General features: G+C 50.2%; 1 protein-coding gene across 4 annotated transcripts in view; it reads left to right on the top strand.

The window, feature by feature from the left end:
- FLI1 (Fli-1 proto-oncogene, ETS transcription factor) overlaps positions 1 to 15999 on the top strand; it is a 91806-nt gene that overhangs the window by 48597 nt on the left and 27210 nt on the right. For all 4 annotated transcript variants that reach the window (XM_030964904.1, XM_030964905.1, XM_030964907.1 and 1 more), the window contains 2 exons: positions 2123 to 2331; positions 12726 to 12880. In XM_030964904.1, the coding sequence (XP_030820764.1) occupies positions 2123 to 2331; positions 12726 to 12880 (364 nt within the window). The remainder of the gene's footprint in view (positions 1 to 2122; positions 2332 to 12725; positions 12881 to 15999) is intronic.

The raw sequence follows: 15999 nt of genomic DNA, 5'->3' as shown, positions 1-15999 counted from the left end.
GACACTTTCTGTACTGTGAGGAAGTAGAGGCCTGCAGAAAATGTCATTTGGGAACCCCTGCCTGGAGTGAATCCTGACCTCAGCGATTCAGAGGAGAAGCAAAGCCTGAGCTCTGATGGGAAGGCTTTGCTCCCCTTTAAGACTGAACCGTCTCTTGTTCTTGTGCCTTCCTGCACAGGCAAAGTTTGCAGCCTGGAGATAAAGCTAGCCCTTAGAGGGATTTCTGACACAATTCACACCAATCCTTCCCAGAGACACATTCCACTCCCTCCCTTACTCGAAAGCTGAAAAAGGGAGGGGTATTTTTGAAAGGTTGTGAATCCACCAAGGAAAAGCTGCAGGAAAGGTTGAACACAGTGTGAGCTCCTTTCACCAACCACCACTGGGCAGTGTGGGGTAAAATTCCTTTTTGCTGTTTAGTGGCTCTAACCAGTGTGAGACATTGGCCACAAAGTGCAGCAAGTGCTGGAACTTCAGCAAGATTTATGCAGATGTTTGAGGGTTCCTCTGAATTCAATCTTAGCCAGGCCCACTCCAATTCTAGGCCACTTCGGTTTGTTTGGGTTTGTTACGTGATCTGAGATCAGAGATAGAAAATATGCTGTTTTTTGTAGGCCTGACTCTCTTTAAGTGGGTTAACTTGAGGGGGATTTTTGTGTTTACCCAGCAGACTCTGAATTAATGACATTTTTTGTGACAATATCATGAGCCTGGTGGTATCTGATTTGTGCTGAGATTCTCGTGTCATTCCAGGAGCTGCACTTCTCTAAGCTGTCAGAATTTCTGTTTCCCTCCTTGGTTATGGAAGAATTTACAAAACAAACCTCTGAAACAACTACTTGGGGGAAGGGGGTGGGGAGAGAGCAATAAATAATTATTTTTAGAAGCTCCCTGTTGAGGCTGTGCCCTGTGAATGTTGAGCATGGGTGTTAGCACACACCAGGTTTCAGCTGTGTGTTCAGTGAGCCTCTGCAGCCCACACACCACTGCGGGGTGGCTTTTGAGCACTAAGAGCCCAGAGTAGGTGAGTCTGTAGCTTTGTTTTAGAGTCTGCTCCATCAGCTCACATGAAAGTGGGGGCCGCTTTCAGTGCGGGAGGTTCCTCCTTCGGTTTCTGCCCTGCCACTCATAAAGGCAGCTGTGTTGTGTGTGGTTAGCTGAGCTCCCTCCAGAGCAGGCAGCCCTTGCCAGATGCACTTTGAGTCAGGCAGGGCTGTGCCAAAGCCATCAGGAGCCCGGCACACCTCGCTTGGAAAACCCAAGCACATCCACACAAGGAAATTGATAGCCAGAGCTTTTTGTCAATATTTGGAGTTTCAGCAAGGGGGGGTGGGAATTAAAAAAAAAAAAAAGGGATAACAATTTCCTGGTTTTAAGCATTTCTAGAAATGCACAGTTGGGTAACACACAGCCCTTCATTTCCCACAAATAAACAAAAAGTGTAAAGTAGTGCATTTTTTCCCCTACCACAAACACCCATAACTGTGACCTGCTCTGGCTGCTTCTCCTTCAGCAGCAACCTCAAAACACAAACAGCACACAAACCCTCCGAAAGGAGACGTAGAGACCTTCACATGCCACTCCAGAGGTGTTTCCCTACACACCAGCTGGCTTTGGGGCAGCAGTGCAGCCGGTGGGCAGGTCAGTCACTGGGACTGGGGCTGAACTGCTCACAGTGAGCATTGGGGTGACACAGCCCCTGTGAGGTGACAGCCCCTGTGAGGTGACACAGCCCCTGTGAGGTGACAGAGTCCCCATGAGGTGACAGCCCCAGCAGCTCCTCTGCTGTTTGCAGAGCTCCAGTGAACCTGAACGCTGCTCCCACCCAAAGCCAGCAGCCAGCAAAGCAGAGCAGAGTAACCCCAGGTTTGCTTAGGGGCTCCTGGACCCCAAAGGCTCTGGTTGCCCCTGGCAGGTGGAAATGGCAGCAAAGCAGAGCAGAGCGAGCCCTGGTTTGCATAGGGGCTCCTGGACCCCAGGCTCTTGCTCCTCTGGCAGGTGGCAGTGGCAGCCAGTTCAGGGCAGCTGTGGGGCCCTGCAGGTGCTCCCAGCTCAGAGGGAGAACCAGAGGGCAGTTCCTGCTTTAGTCACAGCTCTGAGGGCTGGTTCTGTCTCTCCCCAGGAGGCTCTGTCGGTGGTGAGCGACGACCAGTCCCTGTTCGACCCCACGTACGGCGCGGCCGCGCAGCTCCCCAAGGACATGACGGCCTCTGGCAGCCCCGACTTCGGGCAGCCCCACAAGATCAACCCCCTGCCCCCCCAGCAGGAGTGGATCAACCAGCCCGTGAGGGTCAGTGTCAAACGGGAGTATGACCACATGAACGGATCCAGGTAAGGACAGACCCTTTCCACACTTACGGTCTTAAACACGGAATCCCAGAATGGGAGGAACCCGCAGGGATCATTGAACGTAGCTCCTGAGTCCAAACCCCGAGCCCAAATGAAAGCAAAGCACACACTGTCCATTTGTGCTCTTGTCCTGCACATCAACATCTCTGTGCAGGACCATGTCCCACTCTCCTGCAATTCCTTCTTTTGTGACTCATTTTTAACAGCCTGAGCACCCTGCTTGTGCAGTCCTGCAGGACGTGCCCCTCCCAGTCTCCATGGACACTCCACGGACTGGGCATGAGACTGCCAGGGCAGAGCTTGTGCTGCAAATGCTGCTGTAAATCCCACATTTCACCTCTGACTTCAGCACCCCATGGATGTGCTGTGTTTCCAGGGGCTCACAGAGGGAACATGCAGCAATAATTGGAGTTTCTGCCAGTGAGGCATGGAAAGCTGCACTGCTGGGCTGCCAGGGCTTCCCTGAAGGACACCTTTTATTTGTGCTCAACCAGGCCGTAAGCAAACTTCTGGAAATGGAAGGCTTTTTGATGTCTCAAGCTGCACCAAGGGAAATATAGGTTGGATATCAGGAAAAAGTTTTTTACAAGAAGGGTGATAAAGTCCTGGAATGGCTGCCCAGGGAGGTGGTGGAGTCACCATCCCTGGGTGTGTTTAACAAAGCCTGGATGTGGCACTGGGTGCCAGGGTTTAGTTGAGGTGTTGGGGCTGGGTTGGACTTGATGATCTTGAAGGTCTCTTCCAACCTGGTGATTCTGTGAATTCTGTGGAGAAGGGAGGAGAGTGAGATCATTTATGGGAGTCTGCGAGGTGGAACAAAACCAAAGGCCTGTGCCTGTTGGAGTTCTGGATGCGAAGAATTTTAGGCTTTCTGCGCTAACAGACTCTGACTTCCAGAAGAACACTGCATTTCACCTGAAGCTGTAAAAAAAACCTTCCAAAATTAATTGATAACACTAAAATTACAAGTGTATCATTAATGAAAAGCATATAATATCACAAAGTAAAAAACTTAGAGTTTTAAAATATAGTAATAGATATAAAACAAGATAAAGGTTTTAAAACAAAAACAAGTTATTCTTCTTCACCTTCTTCTTCCTTCTTCTTCGTAAGTTTAAGTAGTATTTTGTAATTAAACAGAAAAGTCCACATTGCAGACTTTGAATAATTAGTTATTATATTAACAAATAAAAATAAAAGTCATTGTGCCCACACTTTCTGAGTGGATAGAGGTGACACAGGGAATTCAAGAGCCATTGGAGAAAGTTCATTGTGTGAACCCCAGAGGGTGCCTGGGGGTGGTGTAACCTGCCCAGCTCACAGCCAAAGCACAGCCCAGCCCCTGTCATTTGTATCTAGAGGTGAATCCTTTCCCTGGTCAATGGGAAATTGAATGGCCTGAAAACATTTTGTTAATGGATTCTTTGCTTCTTTTCTGCTAAGGCTGGGATTAAATCTGAGATGTTATTTTTTGTTTGGACTCAGATGTTTATTAGTTTTTATCTATGTTACAATCTCACAAGCTGTGAGTTCTACAGCACTTCACTCTAGCAAGGTAAAAAATGGCTCTGAATCCCTCTCTATAAGATCTTTTAAGGATAAATTGTCCAATTAAGAAATGACACCTAAATTATTTTTACTTTTAACCCAGTAACCAACCACCTGTGCCTGCAATGTGGACTTTTCTATCCAATTACACAAAACCACCCAAACCCATGGAGAAGAAGAAGAAGGACCAGCCTCTGCTCTAAAACCTCCATCTTGCCTTATATATATCACTATATTCTAAACCCTTAAACTCTAAGTTTTCCACCCTGTGATATCACACACTTCTATGCAAACCCCACACCCACAATCCCAGTGCTATCAATTAATTTTGGAAGCTTCTCCACGGCCTCAGGTGAAATGCAGTGTCCTCCTGGGGGTCAGTGCCTGTCAGCACAGAAAGTCTGAAATTCTCAGCAGCCAGGGTTCCAACATTTTGTTATAGCAGCCCAGGTGGCCCCTTTTAGAAACATTACTGCAAGTCCACAGCCTTGTAGTAATGAATTTGTAGGAAACAAATTTCACTTTCCTGAACATAATTTTTAAGTTAAAAAATTTCAATTTCTTTTTCCATTTTAAATATAGATATAATATAGATACACTTTTGGTTTTTAGCAAAAGCTTTTAGAGTTCATGTTAATTTTAAATGCGATTTGAATTTCTAAGTCACAAACATCTTTGCATTTGTAGTGTTTCATGGTGAAACTCTCAAGAGTTTTTTTACTTTAGGGTGAGTTTAGGAGCACATTTTCCTGGTTTCTGAGAACACAGCAGAGCACAGAGTTGGAAACAGAAAGCAGCCTTGCACCTCTACAGAGAGATGATGCTGTTAAAGACATCAAACAGCAGCATGGTGTTTTTCCCTCGTGAGTGTACAGTAGATGCTGATTTTGCCCCCAGATAAAGGCCTTTGTGGCAGTTGCTCTCTCGTGGGGATCATTTGCAGGCTGAACTCCGTCTCATCCTGCCTGTACCTCAGTGGCATTTCTTGACTCCATGAAAACCCCGTGGGTATTTGCACTGTGTTCCCAATCTCAGAACTGGGATGAAATGTAGGAAAAGGAGTTAATTCCTGAAAAAGCATAACACAGAGAGAAAGATGGATCTTGAAAGTGCCTGGGATTTTGATAATCATGGGGGTTACCTTTGGCTACCAAGGATGGTTTTCTCAGGAAAAGGAGGAAGGAGCCTTTGCAGCATTGCCAGGCTGCCCAAATCAAGGCTGAGGCTTGGAACAACCTGGGGCAGTAGAGGTGTCCCTGTCCATGGCAGGGGATGGGATGGGATGGGATGAGCTTTAAGGTCCCTCCCAACCCAAACCATCCTGGGATTCTGTGGTTGCTGCAGTTGCTCACCCCCCCAGTGCCAGACCCACACACACAGAGGGGTTCCTCCCTTTCCACTCCTCTATCCCAGGGAAATCTGGCAGGGAAAAGGAGCCCTCCACATCCCCTGAGCTGCCATAAACCACACATGTCAGGGCTCTGCAGGTCCTGTAAGCACAGGCTCTGTATTATCCTGAGTGTACCTGTACTTGTACACCCAAATTGTCCAAGTGCTCTGTGTGCTGTGGAATGAAATGTCCTGGGCTGTCCTTCTGTGGTGATTCCTGTGTAGCCATTTCCTCCTCTGCTCAGAAAAAAGGGAAATAGCTCTGCCTGGACAAACTGATTCATGAACAACTTAGGAGCCCTGGGAGCCATGGAAAAGGCCCCTGGAGTGTGTTGGTTCTGGGCAAACAGGAAATCCTTCATCACAGACTTGCTCAAGACTCCAAGGTTCTTGGACATAAAATATGTGCTCAGTGTCCCTAAAGAGAGGTAAACCCCTGTCAGGAGAGAAGAAAAGGCTGCTGTGACTGTCAGGGCCATGCACTGCCAGAGCTCCCAGCCTGCCTCTGGATAACTCCTTAGCATGGGAGCTCCAGGGCACCCAGGGCAGGAGCACATTGTCTCCATCCTCCATCCCCTGCTCCCTGCCCTGCACGTCCATCCCAGTCTGTGGGGATGGACTGGGCCGCTCCAATCACTCATTCCCCTGCCCATCAGCTGCCTGGCCAACCCCACACACATGTGAGCAGCCAATCCCTAACCCCAATGCCAGTGACGACCCCAATGCCAGTGCCAACCCCAATCCCAGTGCCAATGCCAATGCCAGCCCCCATCCCAACGCCAATGCCAGCCCCAACCCCATTGCCAATGCCAACCCCAACCTCAGTGCCAACTCCAACCCCAATTCCAGTGCCAATGCCAATGCCAGCCCCAACCCCAATGCCAATGCTGACCCCAACCCCAATGCCAATGCCAACCCCAACCCCATTGCCAATGCCAACCCCAACCCCAATGCCAATGCCAACCCCAATCCCACCTAACTCCAGCTGCAGGCTGTACAACGCCCAGTGCCCCCCTGGCTCTGCTCTCTTGCTCTCAGGGGTCCTCTCCCCGAGCTGCAGCTGCCTCCCAGCAGGCCCAGCCTGGACTGTGCTGTCACCAGGGAGTGCTGAGGGCTGGGGTTGTGTGCTCTGCAGGGACAGCTCCAGGGACTGCCAGTGCCAGGGGACAGCAGGGACACTGCCTGGCTTTGCTCTCCCCTCAGACCAGGAGCGGGGCTGAGGGTGTTGTAGGGGTTTAGTCCTCAGCAGGGTGGCAGAAGGATCTCTCAAAGTGCTAGCCAACATGGAAAGCCCACCCAGCTCTCTACTCATGCCAGGATCCCCTGGTTTAGCCTCAAACTGGAAAGAATTTTCCAGATAAGTGCATCCTAACTGCCTGTAGGGGATGCCCAGGCAGGCATCAATGTTTTAGGGGAGAAGGTGGGAATTCTGTCTTATTGCAACATGCAGATGTAGAAATGTTATGAACTCCTCTACTGTTACCAGACCCTGAGGCAGTTATGGCCTCAAAATCTGTCCTTGCCCTCAGATAGCACCTTGCTCAGAGCAAAACCCATTTAAAATTATATTTAAAAACCAAAACAAAATAAACAAACAAATGTCACATTTGAAATTTTACTGAATAAAAGAGGAGGATTATTTAGATGAATGCTGGGTAAAGTTTAACCCAATTTACAACCAATGTTAATAATAAAATTTTCCTTATATTTTACATAAATTCAAAATGAATTCCAGATCTTGACTGTATTTACTGAGTTTCCCCTAATGTGCATTTGCAGCTAAACTCAGTGAGAGATTTTTAAAAAATATTACAAAATGTGTCTGATCTTCAAACGTGAAAGAAAGTTCTCCTGTGCTGATGGATGTGGGCAAACTTCCCTGAGCAATCCCAGCTGTGGCACGGGTTTTGTCCAGCTGAAATAATGAAATTTGGGAATGCTTTGGAGCTGTTCTGCAGAGACATCCCAGAGCAGCTGGGGCTGCCCCTGGACCCTTGGCAGTGTCAAGGCCAGGCTGGACGGGGCTTGGAGCACCCTGGGATAACGGGAGGTGTCTCTGCCCATGGCAGGGCTGGCACTGCATGGGCTTGAAGGGTCCTTCCAGTCCAAACCCCCCTGGGGTTCTGTGATTTGATGTTTCTCTTGCTCCAGAACCACCAAGGTTCGGGGTCCCCAAGGTGTTTGTGCCCGGGGCTGTGTCAGCCCAAGGCGAGGGACCCGCTCTGATGCCTGCAGGGAGGGAGCTCCCCCGGAGCCCCGTGTGAGCCCTCTAGTGGGATCTGCCAGCTCCTTCTGGCCCAGCACCTCCCTCCTGCCTGCCTTTACCTGGCTGGACAAACCCCCCGATCCTTGCCATCCTTCTGGCCATTCTGCAGCCCCTTTCAGTGCAGTTTCCCTCCTGCCGAGGCATCCCTGAGAGCGGGGTTGAAGCGCAGGCAGATACAAGTTTGGGGGAGCTGGCTCTTCCCTCTGTAAGAGGGGACCACAGGCAGGACCCTGGTGTCTGTTCTTCCTTCCTTCATTTAGCAACAACAACAACAAATTAAAATCGGGCTTTACACCAAAAAGCAGCAAATTTCAAAAGAAAAGAGGGGTAGAAGAAAGGAGGAATGAAAGGATAGGAAAAGAGGGATAGAAAGGAGGAAATATTCCCCTGAGTCAGGTTCAGAAATCTCTGAAATCTGTTGCTCTTTCAAGCAGAAGTCAAAGAGGTTCCTAGACAGAGACCTGGGACAGTGATGGTTTTATTTCCACACCTCTGGAGCCCAGGCTGGAGCTGTACAGAGGATTTACTGGTCAGTGCCAGGCAAGCTGCTTGTCCACTTTGGCCAGTCCAGGAAAAACTTTCCCAAACAAAAGATGCAAACTCTTGGCATCCCCAGAGAGAGCTGCTGGAACAAGGAGCTTCTGGACAGTGGGGATGAGCTGTGTTTCCTGTTCCTTGGACTCTGCCCCTGCCACAGGGGCTGTGCTCTGGGGAGCCTGTGAATCCAGCCTGTGCCTTTTACCTGTGGGCATCCGCAGCCTGAGCAAATCCAGCATGGACAGCCACTGGAACCTCTGGGAAAAGCCTGGGATTGATCTGGCAGCTGAAATGCCCTGGCACAAACCCTTTCAAATGATGAGGGAGTATTTCTATGAATCCCAGCCTGCCCGTGGGTGATGCAGGAGCTGAGGAAGGAGCAATATTCCATTAATTCATCCATGGCTCACAGCTCCCTGCTCTCCTCTGACACTGTCGTTGTTCTCCAGGTGAATCCTCCCCTGCGTGGCCACAGCTACAGCCCCCTCCTGCTGGGGTAAATCCCTCCCCTGGGGCAGGGCAGGGCAGGGGTTGCAGGGGGGACTCAGGCTGGCAGAACTTCTCAATTCCCAGGAAAAGGCTGTGTTTGGTAGGAAGTGCTGGGTTCCAGAGGACACAAAGTTAAGGATCTTCTCCCCTGCTGTCACTGAAGATTCCATGGTGCTTTCTCAGGGACAGCTCAGTCTCCTGCCCAGCTGGGTGGTGCTGTGCCCAGTTATGTGTGTCCTACAGGGTCAGCTCTGGGTGCAGCCATCCCCGAAACTTCCCCAGAGGGAAGGGAGGCAGCTCTGCAGACACAGGGACACGACCCTGCCGGGCACCTGGAACACGTTCAGTGTCCTGCAGGATTCATGGAGTGGCTCCTCTGCCCACAGTGCCCAGCAGGGGCACCTCAGTCCTTTAAAGTCCCTTCAGACCTTTCTGCCAGAGGTTTCTGGGACCTGGCTGTCTGGGTTGGGCTGCTGAGACAGAGCAAGGGATGGGCAGAGTCTGAACTGGAGAGCAGAGTCTGTCATGTGAAAAATCATCCCAAAAACCTGAGGGGATCTCACAGCCCTGGGGTTATTTTGGTTACTTCACTGTGAGGGTCACTGTGCACAATGTGAGCAGGGAGCACAGCCAGCCAAGGACTCTGCTCTGTGCCTGTGCTCATTCCATGCCAGCAGGAACATGGAGAGGCTCTTTACAAGTTGTTGGTATCTAAGAGTCGGGATATCCCAGAGTCACAGAATCCTGAGAGGTTTGGGCTGGGAGAGACCTTAGACACCATCCAAATCCAAACCCCTGCCATGGCAGGGACACCTTCCACTGTCCAGGCTGCTCCAAACCCCATCCAGCCTGGCCTTGGGCACTGCCAGGGATCCAGGGGCAGCCCCAGCTGCTCTGGGCACCCTGTGCCAGGGCCTGCCCACCCTGCCAGGGAACAATTCCCAATTCCCAATATCCCATCCATCCCTGCCCTCTGGCAGTGGGAGCCATTCCCTGTGTCCTGTCCCTCCATCCCTTGTCCCCAGTCCCTCTCCAGCTCTCCTGGAGCCCCTTTAGGCCCTACCAGGGACTCTGAGCTCTCCCTGGATTTTTCTCCAGGTGAACAGCCCCAGCTTTCCCACACTGGCTCCAGAGCAGAGGGGCTCCAGCCCTGGAGCAGCTCCATGTTCTCCTCTGGATTTGCCCCAGCAGCTCCACATCCTTCTTGTGTTGGGGGCCCCAGAGCTGGACCCAGCACTGCAGGTGGAGTCTGTGCTGGAACAGTTCCTCATGGAGCTGTGTGAGTGGAATATATAGAATTATTTGATCATAAATAGTGTCTGTCCCATCTGCAGGGGAATTTTCCAAGGAAATTTTACTCCAGAGCAGGATGGGAGAGAGAACTCTGGACCCCAGGCAGGGCAGGAGAGGAGGCTGGTCACTCACCAGGGACAGTGACCTATGAGCACAGCAGTCTGAGCCCCTTGAGCACAGTGTGAGACCCCAGGGCACAGTGTCACACCATGGAGCAAAGTGTGACACCTGGAGCAGCTGTGACAGCCTGGAGCACAATGTGAGACCCTGGGGCACAGTGTCACACCCTTGAGCACAGTGTCACACCCTGGAGCATGCTGTGACACCCTGGAGCACAGTGTGACAGCCTGGAGCAGGATCCGACACCCTGGAGCATAGTGTCACACCCTGGAGCATCATGTGACACCCTTGAGCACAGTCTGACACCCTGGAGCAGGGTATGACTCCTTGGAGCACAGTGTCACACCCTGGAGGACAATGTGACACACTGGAGGACAGTATGAGCCCCTGGAGCACAGGGTCACACCCCTGAGCATGGTGTCACACCTAGATCACTCTGTCACATCTGGATCACGCTGTCACACCCTGGATCACTCTGTCACAACTGGAGCAGTCTGTCACCTGGATCATGCTGTCACACCTGGATGACTCTGTCACACCCAGACCATGCTGTCACTCCTGGATCACACTGTCACACCCGGATCTCAGACACCCCCCTGGCCCTACCCTCCCCAGCCCAGGCCATCACACCTGCCAGCCAGACCCTGGCACACCAACCGCCACAGGAGCGCCCAGCAGGACTCAACTCTGTGCCCAAGCACTCAGCTCTGTGCCCAGCCGCACTCTGTGCCCCGCAGCACTCAATTCCATGCCCAGCAGGTCTCAGCTCTGTGCCCAAGCACTCAGCTCTGTGCCCAGCAGGTCTCAGCTCTGTGCCCAGCAGCACTCAGCTCTATGCCCAGCAGGTCTCAGCCCTGTGCCCAGCAGCACTCTGTGCCCAGCAGCACTCAGCTCCATGCCCAAGCACCCAGCTCTGTGCCCACCCAGCTCCCCGCTGCTGCCCCGGGGCCGTTCCCTGCCAGCACAGGCACTTTCCCACCTGGCAGGAGCAGTGCCCCAGGGACCCAGCGCTGCTGGTTCACCCTGTGAAAGCCCCGTGTTCCCGCAGCTCCTCAGCCTCCCCGGCTGCCCAGGGACATGGAGCCTTCAGCAGTTGCCTCTCTGAAGGCGGATTTTGGTTCCCTGCCTGGAAAAACAGTAGGCGAACTAGTAAACCCTTAAATTCGAACATGTGTAAGTTATACATCTTATTTCCATTTTCCAGCAACATTCCCTTCGTCAGACATGAGGAAAAAATTACCGTCTGCCTTGGAATATCTCGGTGGAGCATTTATCTCCCAGCCATGATAACTGAATTTCAGGCACTGCTCCCTCCCCCCCAGCTCAGGTTAAGAGACAAATTTGTTTAGTGTCCTGCTTGGAACTCTTGCCAGCTGAGCTCAGAGGGTGGGATTTGTGCACTGTCACCATTCTCACCCTGCAGGGAATGGGTCCCTCCAGAAGCTCTTTGCTTCTGCCACAGGAGGAGGACAGCTCTGGGATTAAAGCATGGCCTAAACTGCCCTGGAAATGGCTCTGGGATTAAAGCCTGGGCTTGCTCTGTGCAGAGGTTGTGCACTAATTCCCCCCTTGGGAAGGTGAGGACAATGTCCCCTTCCCTTGCAAGGCCCTCAAGGTGGGATGTGCTGTGTGTGCCTGGCAGGCTTGGGGCTGGGCTTTGAAGCGATGAAAGGCAGGAGCTGCTCCTGCAGCTGGAGAAAAGCACAATCCCTGCTCCCTCTTGGGCTTTGGAGACTCAGTTCTCCCAGAGTCTTCCCAAGGGTCTGCAGTAGGCCAGGCCTTAGCACAGTGCCACCTGAGCTGCTGGATGTCCCCTCTTCGTCACTCCAGCGCCTCAGGAGTTAAACTGGGGCCAGAGCCCTTCTAAAATGGTACTGGGGTCTGAAGTTCCTGACTCATGCCTGGTCCATCCAAGATTCCCAGACTTCCTCACCAGGTAGTGAACTGTGGCACTATTAATCAGAGAATAATAGAATAATTGAACAATAGAATAATTGAACAGACTGTGTTGGAAAGGACCCACAGGATCACCGAGTCCAACTCCTGTCCCTGCACAGGACACCCAGCAATCCCGCCCTGTCCCTGAGCATTATCCAAATGCTCCTGCAGCTCTGGAGGCTCCAAGAACAGACAAGCTCTGTCCCTGGATAGATCAGACTGTGCTGCCATTGGGTGTTCTCTGGGGACAGCCCTGTCCCTTTGGGTGGGTGTTCTGGGTTCTTCGTTAATGAAAGGGCTGTTCCTGTGTCCCTGTGTGTTCTGCAGAAACACCTCAGGGCAGGTGAGCAGAGCCCCTGTGTGCCACTGCCAGGCTCCAGTGCAACACCAGGGGCGTTTTAGCAGCACAAAGGGTGGAACAGCCCAACAGGCCTCCCAGGAGCAGCCAGCCTTGCCTGGAGGACTGCTGGAGTGCACTGAGCATCCAGGGGAGAGGGAGTTGGGTGTAACCCACAGATGGGTGTCCTGGGCACTGGCTCCTTACCTGGTTTGGGAGTGTTGGTATTTCAGAGCTGCTGCACACGTGGCCTTGTCTGGAGTCATTCCTTTGGAGACTCCAGCTGCATTATTAGAGATCCCCTGTGTGCCCCACAGACCCCTTATGACACCCAGTAACAGGTCAGGAATGGCCTCTCCATAATGGACAGGGACAGCTGAGTGCCCCCGTGCACCAGCCCCTCCTGTGTGCAGGGATGGAGGGGCTCTGATGCTGACCCAGCTTTGCTTTGCCTTGCAGGGAGTCCCCCGTGGACTGCAGCGTGAGCAAGTGTGGCAAGCTGGTGGGAGCAGGGAGCGAGTCCAGCCCCATGAGCTACAGCACCTACATGGATGAGAAGAACGGGCCTCCCCCCAACATGACCACCAACGAGAGGAGGGTCATCGTCCCTGCAGGTACTGCCACAGGCTGGGGCAGCTGTCCCTGCTCTGCCTGCAGGAGATTTCTGTTTGGTTTGTTTATCCGCTCCCTGAGGAATTTTCTCTCTTACAAACCATGCAAAAAACAAGGAAAATATCAGTTTCTGGCTAGAGGGAATTCCCATGTCCCAGTGCATGATCTGAATCAGGATCGGCAGCAGATAACTGGTGCTTTTTCTTTTCTTTTCATTTTCTTTTAAATTTTTTTTCCCTGGAATGAAGTGTTGTTTTGGTGTGCTGAACCAAATCCATCTCCTGTCATGTGTTAGAGGAGAATCTGCTTCCTGGGACATGCAGGGGATGATCAAAGAGGAATGAAGTGGGCCCAAGTTATAACTCCCCTGGTGCTCTCAGGATCCAGCTGCACTTTCAAGTCACACTGATTGATTCAAAATTAGCTATTTTGTTTCCATTTTTTTGTTAGAAGTAGAAACCCAGAAAATTCTATTTTGCAGGAACTGTGTTATCCTTCCAAAAATTGTCACCCAGAAACAATCCTGTCCAGCTTTGTTTGTGTTTGGTATCCACATCTGCTGCCTGGAGCTGGCAGGATGCTCTGGATGCATTTGGACACTCAGGGGTGAGGGCTGCTGTGGGGGGAAGCCTGAACCTGGAGTGAGGAGCAGTGTCCCTGTGAAGTTTATAAACAGCCAGGGCCAGGAAGTTTCCAGCAAAGGAGCCAAGTGCTGGCCCAGTGACATCCCAGAAGTGGCCCAGCTCTGAGGCTTTCAGCAGGGCAGGAGGGCAGGCAGACAGTGCTGGCAGGAGGAAATGCACTCGTGGAATTCAGCTCCTTTCTCTGAGCATGGCTTGACCATGAGCAGATGACAGTTCCCAAGCATTTGTTTGCCATTTAGGATGAAAAGGAAAGGCTTGAACTGAATGCAGTGAGGAGAAGCCTCAATAAAAGACTGATGGCAAACCTCTAAATCGCATTCAGGCTGATGTTTGAGGGACTGGCTGAGCTGTTTGGGGACAGCAGCACAGTTGTGTCCAGTGTCACCCTGCCTGGAAAGGTACAGGTGGCACCAACCAGTCCCTGTGTAATTAAAGATGTTCCAGGGGCAGTACTTTTCCTGTATATTTAAAAAACCAAGGGTGAGCTGAAGTTTAGCATTGTTGAAATAGGGGAAATTACTTTCAGTGCCCCCAGTGGAAGAGAAAATTTGGAATCTCCTCGTTGAAGGAAAGTGAAGAAAAGGACTTTCCCCCCCCTTATGACCATTCACAAATCAAACCCTTGAGATCCTTGTGAAAGAGTAGAGATTTACCAGACTTTGGAAGACAATAATGAACATCATCCCAGATCTCTGGCTGCAGGAGATGAGGCCAAGTCATCCAAGAAAGGCATTTGGATATTTTAATTTAATCGAGAATGGAGATTTATAGTGCATTAGGGCGAAGATAAGCAAGAATAATGTCACATTAGGCTTACAATAGTAGTAATAACGAGCTCTAAGCCATGTTTCAAGAAGGCAGATTTTCAGACACCATTCAATGTCTTTTACAGTGTTTAAAGGGAGGCCACAAATTCACTATGCCCTCTAGATGTTGGGTTGTTTTCAAAACTCAAGACAAATAAGTCTTTCAATTAAAAAAAAAAAAAGAATCCTCCCTTGAATACTTGCATTGTAAAATTTGCAGCATTTGGCCAGTGCTTAGAAAGCAGAATTTCAATTAACTGTTGCCAAAACCTGAAGGAAATCCATCTGTCGTTCTTAGAGCAGACTTGCAAAGGTGTGGGGTTGTAAATTCCTTGTTCTGAATTCAGCTTTCAGCAGCCCAGGTTTTCTGGAGATTCAGTGGGGAAAAGTCTCAGTTACAATTTCAGTTGCCTTGGTCTCAGTTCCCTGCTTGGTGCTGTTATTGCAGGGCTCAGGTGCCCAGGAATGCCAGGCGTGGGCACCTCCTGACCTTTTGTGCCCAGGGCTGCCCTCAGCCTGGGCACCCAGTGTCCAGCCCTGGGCTGAGGTGTTGCTTGACATCCCCTAAATCCAGGCAGAGGCATTTCTTGTTCTGCCCAGAGCAGCCCCAGAGCCCATGTTCTGATGTTCTGATCCATGTTCTCAACTCCCTGGGATCTGAGTGGCTGAGGGCTGTCTCAGAGCTGGCCCAGCTGTTCATGACACATCAGACATCTCCAGAGTTTGAACTCCTCTGCAATCCTGTGCAGCTGCAGCAGAACATGAATGTGCAGCTCCAGCTTGGAAACCGGATCCGTGGGGAGCAGCAGCACAGGAAACATCTGAGAATTCTGATATGCTCTGAAAATGGCTGTCAAGCACTGTGGCACCAGCTCTTGCTGGGCCCTCTGATCTAATGCCCTTTGCAGAATTCAAAGGCTGATTGCTGTTTTTAACCACTCATCTCCACGGGGCTGAGCTCCAGCCGGGCTGGAGCAGCTCCTACGTCAGCAGCAGCAATAACGATCCCACAGCTGGAGCTCTGCTGGCACTCAGGGACGCCCAGACAGACAAAATGCAGCAGCCCTCACAGCTGGCTGCCTCACAGGGACAGGGGAGGCAGGACTGTGCTCCTGCCTGGGGTGAACAGCTCCCACTCACACCCAGGGCAAGCTGCTCTGTTCTAGCCACAGCATTTTATTTTATTTTATTTTATTTTATTTATTTTATTTTATTTTATTTTATTTTATTTTATTTTATTTTATTTTATTTTAGGTTTTATTTTATTTTTATTTTTTATTTTTCATATTTTATTTTATTTAATTTTAGGTTTTATTTTATTTTTATTTTTATTGTTTATTTTTCCTATTTTATTGTATTTTATTATTTTAGTTTCTTTTGGTTTTATTTATTTTTTATTTTTTAAATTTAATTTAATTTAATTTAATTTAATTTTATTTTATTTTATTTTATTTTATTTTTAATTTTTTATTTGGGGTTTTATTTTATTATTTATTATTTCTTTTCTATTATTTGATTTTAGTTTGGTTTTTATTTTATTTTTAAAATTTTATTTTATTTTATTTTATTTTAACTTTCTATTTTTATTTTCTTTTCTGAGTCCCTTTGAACACCCCATGCTCAGGGTTTCTCCTGCCAGCTGTGGGCTCCCTAATGCCCCTGGTGGGAATC

This window comes from Camarhynchus parvulus, chromosome 24 (genome assembly GCF_901933205.1).
Source record: "Camarhynchus parvulus chromosome 24, STF_HiC, whole genome shotgun sequence".
Classification (NCBI taxonomy): Eukaryota; Metazoa; Chordata; class Aves; order Passeriformes; family Thraupidae; genus Camarhynchus; species Camarhynchus parvulus.
The sequence above is the reverse complement of the archived record's forward strand: the minus strand, read 5'-3'. Positions and strand labels throughout refer to the sequence as shown.